Source organism: Ailuropoda melanoleuca, chromosome 5 (assembly GCF_002007445.2).
Source record: "Ailuropoda melanoleuca isolate Jingjing chromosome 5, ASM200744v2, whole genome shotgun sequence".
NCBI classification, from domain to species: domain Eukaryota; kingdom Metazoa; phylum Chordata; class Mammalia; order Carnivora; family Ursidae; genus Ailuropoda; species Ailuropoda melanoleuca.
In genome coordinates, this window is record NC_048222.1 from 81,956,177 (window position 1) to 81,972,432 (window position 16,256).

Consider the following 16,256-nt stretch of genomic DNA (forward strand, 5'->3'; position numbering starts at 1 on the left):
GGAGCTAGTGCAAAGCAGGTGATTACGTGTCACTTCCGGGAGATAGGATGACCTCATTGAGTTGTTAGGCTCCCCCCCCATCAAAATGGCTGTGTCTCACCTCTTTGGTTGTTTTGGGGTTTTTTTCCTCTCAAAATTCTGTCTTACTCTTTTCTTATTTGGGGGTCTTGAGAAATTACATAAGTCAGTTTAGTTTCCCATATACAACTTACTGATTCTCACTTGTATTTGGACACCTCCTTCCTCTGTTGACCCCCTGATTTTCTTGTCACTAACAACTTTACCATCTCTAGTAATAAAGTTTACATCATTTCCTTAAGAAAACTCCAAAGTCCAGTTAAAAGTCAGCCTATTGCCTCTTGAACATCAGAGCAAAGATTGAATTGGCATTAGTGACCTTGAATATTTTCTTCATGGCTGAAATGCATTTCTACCAACTTTTTTTTAAGTATGTGATTTTAAAATTATGTGACCTTAATTTGTAAAATTCAGAACTAGCCAGGGTTTAAGCTGTATCAATTACTTGTTCAAGCTATTTGGATGTGTGAAGACTGCCTTTTAGAATTTTTTTTGGTGCTAAAGCTCTATCAGTAAACATGCTTTAAATGAGTGAAAATGTTATCAATGTGAGATATCATTTAAACAGGTGCAAGCTACACTGCTTGATCTTAACAAATTACAAAAGTGAAGCACCACTGAGTGGATTTGAATTACAATGATCTTCTAGTGAAAGTATGTTTGAAGTCAGACAAAGCAAACTACATGGTTACAGTTGTTACTGATCAAGTGAAAGAAACATTTGAAAGTTAAAAAAAAAAAAAGTTTTAAACCCTGAATTCTCTCTTTGACCCCCCCAGGCTTTTGTACTTATTTTTCTGATTCTGTCTACTTCTCTTCAGTGAAACCTAAGAATGCCATCACTTTCTTTGGAATGCTGAGGACAAATTAGGTAATATTTGCACTGAAGTTCTGCCCTGCCTTTGATATTTTCAGGATGATTTTGAGGTATATGGTATTTAACACTATAGCACCTAGTTATTTGGGGATGGCAGGGCAAACAAGGATTCTGTATTTTAGGACACAACTTTCCATGAGTTTTTATGTTAAGGTAAATCCTATAAAGACTTTACAGGAAGTACTGATAGAGAATTTTTACCCCAGCCATTGGGGAGGGAGGTAAGGGGAAAGGGAGAAGAAGTAATTCCAAAATCTACTTTTGGAAACAATTCACATAACTGTCCTTTTATTTCATTTTATGATTTAAGCCTCTTTGTTCCTATGGTAGTCAAACTTATAGCCAACAGGTAAGGATACTTCCTCATATAGATGGCATTCTATTTCTTTACCAAATTTCAATTAATAACATCTTAGAAAGACAGATTAAGTATAGATTATGACTGCCTGGGTCTGGATCCCAGTTCCACTAAAATAATAATGTGAATGGTAAAAAGGAAACCACAGGCCCAAAATGGCATCACTCAAGCCAAGTCACCAAACCAGAGCTTAATATCTCACTGCAGTTTCAACGGCCCCCAGAAATGTAGTCTTAACCAGTCAGAAATTTTCTGAGCAGCACCAGTGAAGTAATTTGTCACATGGACCCTCTCTTTCCCCAAAGTAAGAACCCCTGCCCTTGCAGCTAAGGCAAAGTGACCTTGCCTGGTACAACTCTTTTCTTTTGCTAGTAACTTTCTTGCCCACCCTCCTTCCTATAAAAACCTTCCATTCTGTGGAACTCCTTGGAGCTCCCCTCTACTTGCTAGATGGGATGCTGCCGAATTCATGAATCATTTAATAAAACCAATTAGATCTTTGCATTTACATGGTCGAATTTTTGTTCTTTGACATGAATAAGGTGAGCAAGATAACCTCCTTAAACCTCGGTTTCCTCCGTTGTATGGTGGAAATAATAACAGAGCCTTCTCCAAAAAGTTGTTGGGTAGATTCAAAGTGGTAATCCATTTGAAACTCTCAACATGATACCTGATAAGTAGTAAGTACTAAATAAATGATAACTACTATTTTTATTATTATTGCTATCATGATTATGTTTGTATAGTACCAACATACAGTTACTTAAATTCTGTCATTCAGAGGATTTGGTAACTCTAATAAATGAAGGCATTTTGAAAAAACTTCTAGGAAACAGGTACAATTAATTTGTGGTTTCAAGTATATTTTCTCTGTTTAAGCCTGTGAGGCTTTGAAATGAGATACAAAAGCAGGCAGCAATGGCATATTTATGATTCCTATTTCTCTGTGCCCTGAAAGGACATAACCTACTAGTGAAATTAGCTAAGTAAATTACATTCACTGTATAAAGCTGACAAATGAGACTGAATCAAAAGGGTTTATCACAATTGAAATTTCAAGTAGATATATAAGATTCGCAGACTAGTGATTTCAACTTTACATTTGCTATTTCAATTTTATCATTCTCACTTCTGTGGAAGGGTTGCATTGTAGAAGCCAGAAGGTTCTAAAATTGAGATCATTACAATGATAAAACTATCATGAAGACTCATTGAAAGGTTAACATAAATTTGGACTGTGCTATGAATAATACTTTTTTTTACCCAGAATTTTGGGGAAATTCGGCATATCAAGTAAGTCCAGAGCTTAGCAATGTGCTGAACACATAGTGAGCACTCAATAAATTTTGGTCAAGTAAGTGAATTGATTTTTGAGATAACTGAAATTTACCCTTTCAAATGTCCCCCCAAAATTGTATTTTACATTTGATGTTGTAAAATGTATTGATTCTTGATTCTTTAGTAAATAGGGAAGAAATAAATAAAAAGAAATTCATTGACCACTGGTCTGCTTTCTGAAGAGCACACCAGTTAACCTTTTCTTAATGACCTGACCTTAAGGTAGCCTTATGTTAAGAGGCTCTGTCTATCCATGAGCCTACTAAGGAGCCATCCCAGGCCTACTGGATTTTGTTCTTGTTGTTTCTAAATAACATTTTTTTATTTATTTTTTTTAAAGATTTTATTTATTTATTTGACAGAGATAGAGACAGCCAGTGAGAGAGGGAATACAAGCAGGGGGAGTTGGGAGAGGAAAAAGCAGGCTCATAGCAGAGGAGCCTGATGTGGCTCGATCCCATAACGCCGGGATCACGCCCTGAGCTGAAGGCAGACGCTTAACCGCTGTGCCACCCAGGCGCCCCAACATTTTTTTTTTAATCTCTGCTTTTTGTAGTTCAGTCAGGTAACAACTTTGGCTCCTTTTACTTCCACTTTGACATAGGCTGGGAAGTCAAACCACAAAGCATGTTGGAATTACATGCAATATAATAGTAAATAGATTTTTAGAGCCTCTTCTATGAGTAAGGTAAGAGAGATTTAATATATGGAAATTGGGGCACACAGTTTCAGGTTGAGAGAGATCTTTGGGGGTTTTTTCTTCCCAATTCTCTGCTTTCAGAAAGGCAAAAGGGAAATTCAGCGTTAAATGTTATTATATATTAGACACCATCCCAAATATCATTCCAGTTAATCTTACAACAGTCCAAAAAGGCATGGGAATTGGTATCCCCATTTTAATGCCTGGAAAACAGGCTTCAGTCTCTGAAATGACTTACCCACAGGAGGTAAGGTAGCTATGAATTAGAATCTAAGCGGGTCTAATTCCAAAGCCTAAACCACTTACCCTTCCATTGTCCTGGGCCAGGCAGCTATTGGCCTCTTGAAATGAAGTCAGTCTTACTGTTCTAGTCACTAGAGGGGCCCTGTTTATGATGCTGATACACGTTAAGGAGACAGGATACTTGAATTACAGCATGGGGATTTGCCCCCCATGAAAGCATAATGAAGGGACTTCATACATTCTTCACCGGGTTTTCCTAATTTGAGCCTGGATAAAGCCTCAAAGCCAGTAGGTGGATGTCATCTTTATCAATTTTATTCCTTGTGTCTATTGTCTTTATAGAAATAGGACTTTTCTGAGCACAGTGGAGTGAGCTCGTGGAACCCATTATCCCTAAAAGCTCCATTTCTATATTTGATTTAAGAATTGCAATTCGAGCGAGCACTTTCATACATTCATGCTGGTGTTACAAAATGGTACATATCTATGGAAGGGAATATGGCACAATCTATTGAAATTACAAATGCAATCATCCTCGGAGACAGCAGACCCTCTTATGGGAATTTATCCTACAGATAAATATGCACATATCAGAAATTACATGTGGACAAGGTTATACATGTAGCATTGTTTATTGTTCATAATAGGAAGAAAAATGAGGAGGAAAAAGACCAAGTATCAGTCCAAAGGAATACTAGTTAAATAAATTGTGGCACATCCACATATGACAAAATACTATGCAGTGATATTGAAAATTTATGGTTTTCTTTTTAATGATATAGAAAGAGTTACAGGACACCTTGTTATACAAAAAGAGTAAGGTGCAAAACTATAAAACATGCTACATTTTCTGTGAAAAGGGGGAAGCAGAAGGTTATCTATTCCTATTTTCCTGTATTTGCATAAAGCAGTTCAAGAAAGATAGCAAAGGAACTAGTTCAAGCGATTACCTACAGGGAGATGACAGCTGTGGGGAGAATGGTGTGAACAGAGACAGGAATGAGAGAAAAACAATAAATGTTTACAGGAGTCTCTGGTGGGGTGAGGAATGTGTACACATAGGTGGGGTTGCGGAAATATGTGGGAGTGAAGGAGTAGGCACATGTGTATTTCTTCTGGACAGTAACACCACTGAGAAGTATTTTGTAAAGATGTCTGTCTCTTAAGAATTCTGATATGTGTGAATTGACTTAAACCCTTCTTGAACTTTCTTATACTTTGATCCACTGTGCTATCTAAGGAAGGATAATGAGATCCATGAGTTAACTTGCCAATGAGCGGAGTACAGCACAAGTTCATCATACATACACTTATGCGAAATCAACTATTCATGCTCAACCAAAAGAAAATGAGGAGCAAGCAATAATAAATCAAATCATATAGGCCACTTCAGAGAAAGGGTATATGCCTCCACATAGAGTGTGAGATGGGTAAATGGAAATATGCTATTTCCACAGTAGATCTTGGTTCCTTAGTTTCTCACATGATTGTCTTGTCAGGTCAAGTGTGATTTTAGAATTTAAAGATTTGTATTTGTCCTACAATATGGCCACCAAATTCAATCCAAGCTGTTTCTCTGATCTTCAACCAAAGATACAAGATTTGGTCTAATGCTAGAGGAAAAGCTTGCTGAGTTGGTCTTTTGGCAAACTGATATGATGTCTTCAAAATGAGGAAAATTTTGAGCATACACAGCTCTTGTGTTCAGTGCTGACTTCAGACCCTAACCATTACCACTGGTACCCTAAATCATATGAAATCTCATAGTGTTGTCTCCTTCACATTTTAGACATGTTTCCTGGTATAGTATTTCAGACTTCGACAGACACCAAATTAAATTAAGTCTAATTTAATTCAGAAAGTGTTTATTGAAAATCTATCCAACTTCCTTTGTTGCAAAGAAATATGAAATATAGTTTCTACAAACCACAGCCCCACTGAAGGCAGAAAAGAGACACCTACAAATAGCAGTTAACAAAACAGAGTTATAAATAATCCTGAAGTAATGCTAAAATTCAAAGAACAATTAGAGATTAGAGAGTATAACATAGGATGTTCATTCATCAACAAATATCTAAGTGCCTACTACATGTCAGGCACCCTACTAGGAACTGAAAATAAAAGAGACATGGCTGTGGTCCCCATGAAGCTTACAGTTGAGTCGAAGTGACAGATAGAAAATTGTAAAATGAAAACAAGAAAGTATTTATAAAATCTTTTAAAAATACCCAAGAGATGTTTTGTTGGTTAGTTGGTTGATTGGTTTTTAAGTAGGGAATCTGCTGAAATATGATAAATCAGGAAGCCAATGCAGAAGTGACATTTAAGTTGAGACCAAAAGATGAGGAGGGACCAGTCTTGGCTGACCATGGGGTGGGAGTGGGAATAATATCAGAAATGCTTTCCAGATGGAGAAAATTACCTGTGTCAGGGCCTGAGCTATGAACTGCTCAGCCTGTTCGAGAACCTGACAAGAGGCCAGTGTGTAAGCATCTACTGGACAACGGGGAGAGTGGACTAAAGGAAGACTATGATATAGAGATTCAGTTTTGCAAGATGAATCCTAGAGCTGGATAGTGGCAATGGTTGCACAAAAATGTGAGTGTACTACATACCATTGAACTTTAAAATGGCTAAGATGGTGCATTTTATGTTATGTGTATTTTAGCACAATAAAAAAATTGGAGGAAAAAATTAACTGTGAGAGTGAAGAAAAAAGCTTGTGCACCATGCAGAGAAATTCTTATTTTATTTGAAGTATAAATTACATGGGTACAGGCAATAATAACAAAAGAATTAGAGAAGGTCGGAAAGAAGAATTAAAGAAGGCATTTGTGGGGAGGAGAGAATTAATCAAAAACACTGGCAAAATGAGCAATAAGGATCTATATATGAGGGAGTGGTTGGTGGGAAACAGGGATTCCATGGCTCCAGGCAGGGGGTCAGGCCAACCAGAGATAAGGGTTTGCATGCACAGCAGTAAGGCTGGAGAGGAAAGATGAGGGAGGGAGAGGTGGAAACCAGAAAGTTAGGCTTGATGCTGAAGACAGTGCAGCCCTTGCCATCAATGCAGGAGGATGAAGTAAAATTTGAAACTGAGTGATCAAGTACCCAAGCGCTTGAGGCTAATGCATACACTAGGGGCAGCTAGGAAGGAGAAAGTGGAAGTTAGTGATGGCTGGAGTCATGGGGGGAAATCTTTAAGTGGGAAGGGAATACCATGTTACATTTGGGTCCCATCAGATCTCTGCCTTCATCCTTCCAGACAGAGGCATTCCAGACTTCTTACTTAACCTTATACAGAAGTCCCTCTATCCCACTGACTGATTTCATTTAATGAGTATACACTGAGTGCTTATATATACTCAAGACTGTTCTAAGCACCGCAGGGAACAAACAATCCTATAAATGTCTGTGACCTCAAGCCAATTACAATCTTCTATGCATGTTTGGGAGCATGGGGATCATATATTTTCAAGTGATGATGAAGTCATGCCCTTCTCTGGATCTTCCTCTTTAAAAAAAAAAGTATAAAAGTTTTTACTTTTGTATTCACAGGAAGTAAGCTCTGTAGTTAAATCTCAGCTTTGTCATTAACTAGTTACAGCATTTGGGGCAATGTTCTTTCTTATTTATGCCTCAGTTCCTCAACCACAAGAATAGGGAAAATAAAATTTGTTTCAGGGTATTATTTGTGGTGGTTTAATGAAATAATGTGCATAAAAAGTACCTGCTTCTGAATAGGTGGTCAATGCTGGCTCTTCCCTGACTCATGTTGCGAGATTCTTATGAAGGTCTTCCCTGTTCCCAAGACCTTGGTTCATTGATTTATATCACATTTTTCCCCTGATTTTCCAGCACTATGTGGTTAAGTAACTGTGTAGGCTTTGTGCACACTTTGCCTTTCATACTGGAAATTGTATGATGGAACAAGTGGTCACACAGCCCTGAGTCTGAATCCCCAGCTCAGCCCCTTCCCTGGGCAAGTTACTTCAGTTCTCAGATTTATTTTCCTGATGTGTAAAATAACATCCTGTTTCCCCAACACACTTACTGTGGTATCAATGCCCAATATACAAAAAGTGCTAAATAAATATTAGTCATCCCTCCCTACTAACTTTCCGTACTTGTTTCTTATTGTTGCTGTAACAGATTACCACAAATTAAGTGGCTTAAGGCAACACAAATTTATTATGCTGCAATTGTGGAGGTCAGAAGTCCAAAATGGGTCTCAGCGGCTGTCAGGGTGTCTGCAAGGCTGTGCTCCTTAGGGAGGCTCTAGGAGAGAGTCATTTCCCTGCCTTTTCTAGATCTGGGAAGATCTTGGCTCATGTCCCTCTTCCATCTTCAATGCCAACAATTGTCTCACCTCAGCTTTTGTGACCACATCTTTTCTGACTCTTCTTCCTCCTTCTTTCACTTACAAGGACCCACCCACATAATCCAGGATAATCCCTATGTCAACATACTTACTTTAATTTTATCTGCAGTTTCTTTTGCCATGTGAAAGGACATTCATAGTTTCCGGGGATTAGAATGTGGCCACATTGAGGGAGCTGTTACTCTGCCTACCACTCCCTTTAACTTTTTTTCTGATATGTAAACCTGAGCTCATCGTTCCTGGTCCTCAAGCTGACTCTGTTTGCCAACTTCTCTTTTCTTTTCTTTTTTCTTTTCTTTCTTTTTTTTTAAAGAAAGGGTTGCTTGGTCTAGTTTTTTTTTTTTTTTGGTAAGATTTCATTTATTTATTTATTTGACAGAGAGAAAGAGAGAGCACAAGCAGGGGGAGCGGCAGGCAGAGGGAGAGGGAGAAGTAGCCTTCCTGCAGAGCAGGGGGAGTCTGATGTGGGACTCCATCCCAGGATCCCGGGATCACGACCTGAGCTGAAGGCAGTCACCTAACCAACTGAGCCACCCAGGTGCCCTGTTTGCCAATTTTCTTAATCGCTATGATACCAATTTCACTTGGTCATCCCGATGGCTAACTGATGATTCACTCACCAACTCTAAGACCAGTGAACCAGAATGAATTTAAAGAGAATTTTGTGTACAACCCCCATGTTACAGATTGGGAAGAAGCTGACAATAGAAGGCATTTACTTAAGGTCACACTGGATCACATTAACTCAAGGATTAGGATTTACATTTCTTGATATTCAGGCCAGCACTTTTACTACTACATAATGTGAATTATGCTGATTCATACACCTCATAAAATTGCATAGATTATTCATTTTCAGTATTTGAAATCTCCTCTTTCATCTCTATTTCTTAATGACAGCAATGCTGGGCTTAGAGATTAAACAGGCAAAAAGTAGGTCTGAGTTCCAACAACACCATTTACCAACTTTATGACTTTGGACAAATGTAGACTGAATCTCGGTTCTCACGTAGAATAAAAATATGAATATCTGCCCTACCTTCCTCCAAGGCTTGTTGTGAGTACCTCTTTTGTGGGTTTATTGGATGCTTTCTAAATCATAAGGACATGTAAAAATATATGGAACTATTTTTATCCAAGTTGAGGCCTCCTGCTTCATCTCCCTGACTTTATTCTCTTCTTTTTCCTTACCCAGCCTACTTAGCACCATCAGACTAATAAACCTCAAATACTATTGTAAGAACACGTAAGGCCTCGCTATTGCCTACTGTTCCAAATCCAGACTACATCCCTTCATTTTCAGATCTACCATAATCTTGTTCCAACCTACACAATCAAAAGTAATGTTTACTGTTGGGCAGAACACACCCTTATCATGAAAACGTCCACATTGTCCACACCTATCCAGTTCATTCTTGCACTGGCGCTTCTGATCTCACAAAGTCATTTCTCCTCCTCTTTGCCCAACTTTCAATTCAAAAATTCAAAGCAATAAGCTTTTGAGAAGGTGTCATACTAGCTATGACCCAAAATCACTCCCATTTTTTAATACCTGTTTCAAATCCCACTTTCTTCAGCAAAAATGTCCTTGACTATGCCTACACAGAACCATACTTTATTGCTTTCTGAAATCTCGTAGTATTTAGAATTTCTACTACACATTTATTTATAAGCAGTCTTCCATTCTCTTAGTTCTTGTGATGACTTTTTTTTAAAAAAATTTAGAGCCAAAAGAAACCATTATTTCATCTAACCCCTCATTTTAAATGGTTTATTTTTTTTAAGATTTATTTATTTATTTATTTGAGAGAGAGTGGGGAGGTGGGGCAGAGAGAGAGAGAGAATCCCAAGCAGACTCCCTGCCGAGCCTGGAGCCCAACACAGGGCTCAATCCCAAGACCCTGAGATCATGACCATCAGCCAAAATCAAGAATCAGATGCTCAAACCGACTGAGCCACCCAGATGCCCCCCAATTTTTTTTAATTTGAGTGTAATTGACACACAATATTATACTAGTCTCAGGTATAAAACACAGTGATTCAACTTCTCTATATGTGATGCTATGCTCACTGCAATGTACTCCTTAATTACTAACCTATTTCTATTACCTACCAGAAAAGGATTGTGCTATTTGAAGAAGTGGAATGTCCCTTAAACATAAACTCTGCTAACCAGAATATCACGCTTCTGGAGGATATAATTCATTGAGATTGTTTTTGTCTCGATCTTTTGTAGCACAGGTATAATGAGAAAAAGGAAAAGGTGAAATGCAAAACAAACCAGGATGAGAGGACAGAAAAGGAAAAACCAATGGAGAAAGTCCTTTTTATATCACTAAAGAAGGGAAGACAAAGATCTTGGATGAAGAAAGGCCATGCTTGGTGAGAGGAACAGGCAGAAGAGAGAACACGCAACATTATGCAGAACAGAGACAGAAATAATTTACGCACCACATGCAAATTAGGTACTGTGAGGCTGAGTCAAGCACAGAGTGGGCTTTTGGGCCCACTTGAGAGCTCTTTTAGACATGCAACTTGAGACACAGCAGCCACCAAGTAAGAGGCCCAGCAATTGTCAGCAGCACTTTCTGCTCCATACAGCACAGAGCTCCTTCTTTGTTGCAACATTTTCAGGCAGTCCTCAAGGAGTGAAGTATTCTGCGGGATGCCAGGCAGGATGCAAGATGGAGTAATACCCTGCTCTACCCTCAAGGGACCCTCAGATTAGAGAGGAATTGGAAGACAGGCACAAAACAAAACTTTCTAAGTCAGGGTTCCACACTGGTGACCAAAGACCTGAATTAGGCAGGCAGATGTGTTTTGTGGGATCACTACAAGGTGTGTGTGTGTGTGTGTGTGTGAATCTAGAAGCCTTTAAGCACCCTCCGTCCTGTCTGACCCATTTCCCACCATTCCCAAAAGTCTTACTATAATAGCTCACACATTTACCTACCTGCTTGGTCCTTGAAGGCATTTGAGTTTGCATTCCTCTTGGATAAGTGGATACATTTGATGCTTGGGTTTTTATCATTTTTCTATCACCTTCTTGCATCACAATGGTTAACACGATGATATTCCTGACAAGATCAAACAAGTCCTTTTCAAGCAAACAGGTGCACCTCCAGTTTCTGTGCTTTCTCTTTGCTAACATTAAAAACTAATGATTTTTCAAGAATAATCCCTAAATCCTTTTCTTGGTCTCTATGTTAGAAGATTATTTTCTGCCTAGACACATCACTGGGCTGGCCTCCTTGCTCCCTGATTAATTATTAGTTTGTCTACATTAAATTACACTAGCCATCTCCTAATAAAATCACAAAAGTTTTTTCCATTGCTCTCATCATTGTTTATTGTTGGTTGAATCAGTTGCAAACTGGGAGATTGGGTTTCCATTTCCTCCTCCTGAGTTTCTTCTCTATAGTGGAATTTTGAACACCTAACACAAAAATCAGGACAACCAAGCTTCCTGGAAAGAATAAAGTGAGAAAAGTACTAGGCGATTTCGAACAACTTCACAATGGGTCATAAAATAATGAGTTCTAAGAGAGATACATTAAAAAAAAAGAATGAATAACAAACAGCAGAAATAAAAACAGAACCCTCAGAATATAATGCAACAAAGTCAACATGAAACAAAACAGCGTGGGTAGTAACTTTGAATCACAGAGCTCAAATTTAGGTGTGGAAGAAATAAGACATTGTTTTGTTCTCCATTAAACAACTGAATTTCTATTCCAAGCTCTAAACTTCTAAATTGACAAACTTGCAGCCTCGGTCATCTTGGAGTGGTCCTGTCTAGTATGTGATTAGGTTCTGAGGTCCCACCTAGGGGCAATGCCTGTATATGAGCTTGCTTGGGCTGCCACAACCAAATGTGACAGACTGTGGCTTCAACAACAAAAAAATTGTTTTTCCCAGTTCTGGAGGCTAGAAGTCTGAGGTTCAGGTGCCAAGAAGGTTAGTTTCTTCTGAGGACCTCTCTCCTTGACTTTTAGAAGGCCATCTTCCCCCTTTGACTACCCAGGATTTCCCTCTTTTTGTGTCTGTGTCCTAATCTCTTCTCACAGGGACATCAGCAGGATTGGATTAAGGCCCACTCATACGACCTCATTTTATCTTAATTACCTTTTCAAAAACCTTGTCTCCAAATACAATTATAGACCGAGGTTTTTCGGGTTAGGTTTCAATATTTGAATTTGGGGGTGGGGGTGGGGGTGGGGGAGAACACAACTCAGCCCATAATAGCCTAGAATGGGGTAACTACTGGCCATTAGCCAGTCTTTCACACAGAGATAAAGCCTAATCTCTGGCCACGAGGTGCCAGGTCTATTCAGGCCAATTGCTTTCTGCAGCTTTCAAGCAGGATTGGGGTATAAGAATGGGTCCAAGGGGTAGGATCCTGGAGCACATTTTGTACCATGAGAGAGCCCCGCCACTATCACCCTGCACCTCAGGGTAACGACAGAGAGGTCTCTGCTATTCCAACACCCCCAGTTTTTGCTTCTGCCATCCAAATGAGAAATTTTTCTTTTTGGTTTTAGGAAGACATTCTCTACCTCAGGCCCTATCAACCTTGATGAATTTGACTTTTTGAAACAGAAGCCTAGAGATCTGGTGGACTCTTTCTACTTCCAGCCTGCCACTGACTTCCCTAAGGTGAGGAAGCATCTGCTTGAATTGAAAGAAACAAAAAAACGTAGAAAAGTTTAGGACCTCAAAGTACTATTTAGTTACAATGTGATTTATATGTATCCATGAGTATTTATACTTTTTCTAATCCCAGTGTTTTGAGTTCCATTTTGTATTTTATAATTGTATAATTTTTATGGTTTCATTTAAGAATGACAGGGTCTTATAGACATGGAATGTATTACTAACAAATATGACAAGTATTTGCTGAGTACCTACATTAAACTTTACACTGCAGACCCATGAAATTTTTCTTGACTTTAGGGTATAAAACACAAAAATGAAATAAGAACCAACACATGATAATAATCGCATCCAAATATCTCTCTTTTTAAGCAAACCTTTTTTTTCTGATTTAAAAAAATGGGATACATATTCTTGGCTAAAAACTTGAAAAAAATAAAGTGAAAGTCATCTGTAATCTTACCACCAGAAAGACCCATTACATTTTAGTTTCCTAGTGTACATTTAAACAATTTTTATAAATAGCTGTTGCTCACTTGTTTATTCATCAATTATGTATTGATGTTTGCTATATGTAAGGAAATCCTTGTGCTTTTGATAGCTCCCTAAGTGCAGCATTTCTTATCAACAGAGTAAGCTAATCCCCTTTGGAGCCGAACTTAGGCTGTTTCAACAAGAGCCAGATATTGGTGATTGAACAATACTTGAACCCATGACCCACCATGGGCAGATAATGGCAGCCGGTCTGAAACAACCTTCCCTCCCCAAGAGGAGTCCAGTTATCCCATGGGACTGGAGAAGCACAGCTATGAAGCATCATACCTTGCATTCAGTCATTAAAAAAACAAAAACAACAATAAAAACAGGTGCCATGAACAGTAAGAGCATGGACTCCAGAACCAGGCTGCCTGGGTTTGAATCCCGATTCTACCCCTGCATTTTACCTGTGTGGCTCTGGACAAGTTACCAAGCCTTTCTGTGCCACAGTATCTTCTGGGGATGACAACTACCTCAACATAGATTGCTATAAGAATTAAATGAGTTAGTACACATAAACTCTTAGAACAGCGCATGGCACATAGTAGGCACACGTAACTATTAGCTATCATTTTATTTTAATTCTGAAAAATTGTGCCCCACATGTTCTAAAACACACACACATGCACAAACACATGCTTTTTGTCCTCTGATCCTCACCCCAAATTATTATATTACTAATGGAATGGGCCATTTATTTGACAAAAAGGAGGCAGACAACCCCATAAATAGTTGACTGCAGACTGTAGTCTGCAAAGGCTTGAATGTTAACCTGTGTTGATTGCTTCATTCTAACATGAATAGACTGATTTAAAACCAATTACCTCCAGAGAAGACTTTCCAAAAGGAGAGAGGACTTAGTTTCCCTTCCTCTTTTTCCCTCTCCCACCTCCACACTCAAATGCTTTCTCTTGGGACCTTAGCAGTCCCCCAAGGTGTGCTAACTGCTGGAGAATTCCAAACTCACACAGGAATGGGTGCACAGCCAGCAGCACTCACTCTCTGTCTCTCCTCTCTACTTGTTGCACCAGATTTCTCCAGGTAGCAGGAAACAATGTGTCCACTGTTGTTTGCAAGTTTCACACTTCATAGTTTGTGCCACCAGAGAAACGCTATTGATCTCTTTTACCTTAACGCCAAAAACTCTGGAGAAAGAACTTGGGCTCTGCTTCCGGGTGCCATCTCCCAGGCCAATAGATGGGTCATGGTTGGGTGGAGGGCAGAGTGAGTCAGGTAAGAACATCGCAGGATAGGTTCTGGGGAGGTTGGGTTCCCAAGAGAAAGAGGAGGCTGGGCAGAAACTCCCTTAAAATCCAGAAAAAAGAGATTTAACATTTATACCCATGGCTCGTTGCCCAACTGATAAGAACCTCCATTTTTATTATTCATTATTATAAAAAGAAATAATAAAATACACTCTTACTTAAATGTGCTTAAAATTGCAACCCAGATGACTTTTAAAATGTTCATTTCAAACTCCTAAGATTCTGATTTCTGAAGTGAAAACTAGATTTCTAATAGAAGAGGCGGGGTAATATAGGTGCTCTTTTTCTAGAGAACAGAAATAAGAATCAGCTCTCGTGGCACGTACATTTGAAAATGTCTGATTCTGGATGAAGAGTCTAAGTGGCCTAAAACAAATAGGAGCTATGAAGGGAAGCGCCAGGGTAAATTTTGTCTCTTTATTTATTTGCTTACTTGAAGCAAAGACAGGAAAACTCACCTCAATTAGGAGCCGACTATACCAGGCATTGGGCCAGGAGCTTAACATGCATTATTATTTAATTTTTACCACCCTCCGGAAGACCAGAAATTATCCCCCTTTTGCCCAGGAGAAAACCAAGATGGTGAAAAGTTGAAGTGATTTCCCCAAGTTAACAGCCAGTGAGTGCTGTGCTGTGATTTTAATTCAGGTTCATTTGAAAGCTGGCTGCAGGGGTTCATGCTCTTTATAGCATACTCAGCAGGCAAAGTAGGATAACAAAGAGTCAGAGTTGGGGAGGAAATGGGGTGGAGTCCTTAGTACCATCCTGCGTAAACTTTTTTTTTTATTATTATATTATGTTAATCACCATACAGTACATCCCCGGATTCCGATGTAAAGTTTGATGCTTCATTAGTTCCGTATAACACCCAGTGCACCATGCAATACGTGCCCTCCTTACTACCCATCACCAGTCCATCCTGCGTAACCTTTTATCTTAGAAAACCTAAAATAGGGGCGCCTGAGTGGCTCAGTCGTTAAGCATCTGCCTTCAGCTTATGGTGTGATCCCAGAGTCCTGGGATCGAGCCCCACATCAGGCTCCCTGCTCCGCTGGGAGCCTGCTTCTTCCTCTCCCACTCCCCCTGCTTATGTTCCCTCTTTCGCTGGCTGTCTCTCTCTCTGTCAAATAAATAAATAAAATCTTAAAAAAAAAGAAAGAAAGAAAACATAAAATAGGAAGTTAGTGGATTATACTTAAGCTACTTAGATTAATTTAAGGAAGTTACTATCCAATGGAAAAGGGAAGACATTTCATGGAGGAAGAAAAGAACGTAAGAGTGAGTAAAGGAGAAAGATATATTTATGCATCTATTCAATAGCTCAGAAATTTTGCTGTTTTTTTTTTTTTAATGAAGCTCCGGAGTGAACTGATATATAAACAATTATGAGATCACTTAAGGATATGGTAAGAATTGTTTAACGTATAAAATGCCAGTTTTGGTTAAGCCAGAAGAATTCCTTGTAGTTTAGGATTTTAGTACTTATGGTTTAATATTTTCAAGGTACTTCAAAGTTTTAGGACAGTTATGTGAAAATATATAATCATTATCACTGTGATTGGTGCTCTTACTTAAAATTTTAAAATAGAAGTACAAATCATATGGAACTTAATAGTCCCAGGCTTAATTAAAACTTTTTAAGCATTTGTAATTATAAAAGGATTTTGAGGAAAAATATTTATTAAAACATTTTTAATGTTAACCATTTAAACATTTTAGTAAAACATCTAATAATGTTTAACATTATTAAACATTCTGTTCTTTAACAGGAAATAGTTAAGGATGAAATATTTCTTTTTTAAAAATTTACTTAGTTAACACACAGT

The 16,256-nt window shown here is 38.6% G+C and overlaps 1 protein-coding gene across 1 annotated transcript in view; it reads right to left on the minus strand.

Annotated features, from left to right (window-relative positions):
* XKR6 (XK related 6) overlaps positions 1-287 on the minus strand; it is a 347,439-nt gene extending 347,152 nt beyond the window's left edge. The window contains exon 1 of the mRNA XM_034661724.1: positions 223-287. Coding sequence (XP_034517615.1) covers positions 223-287 — 65 coding nt within the window. The remainder of the gene's footprint in view (positions 1-222) is intronic.
* Positions 288-16,256: the final 15,969 nt, after the last annotated feature.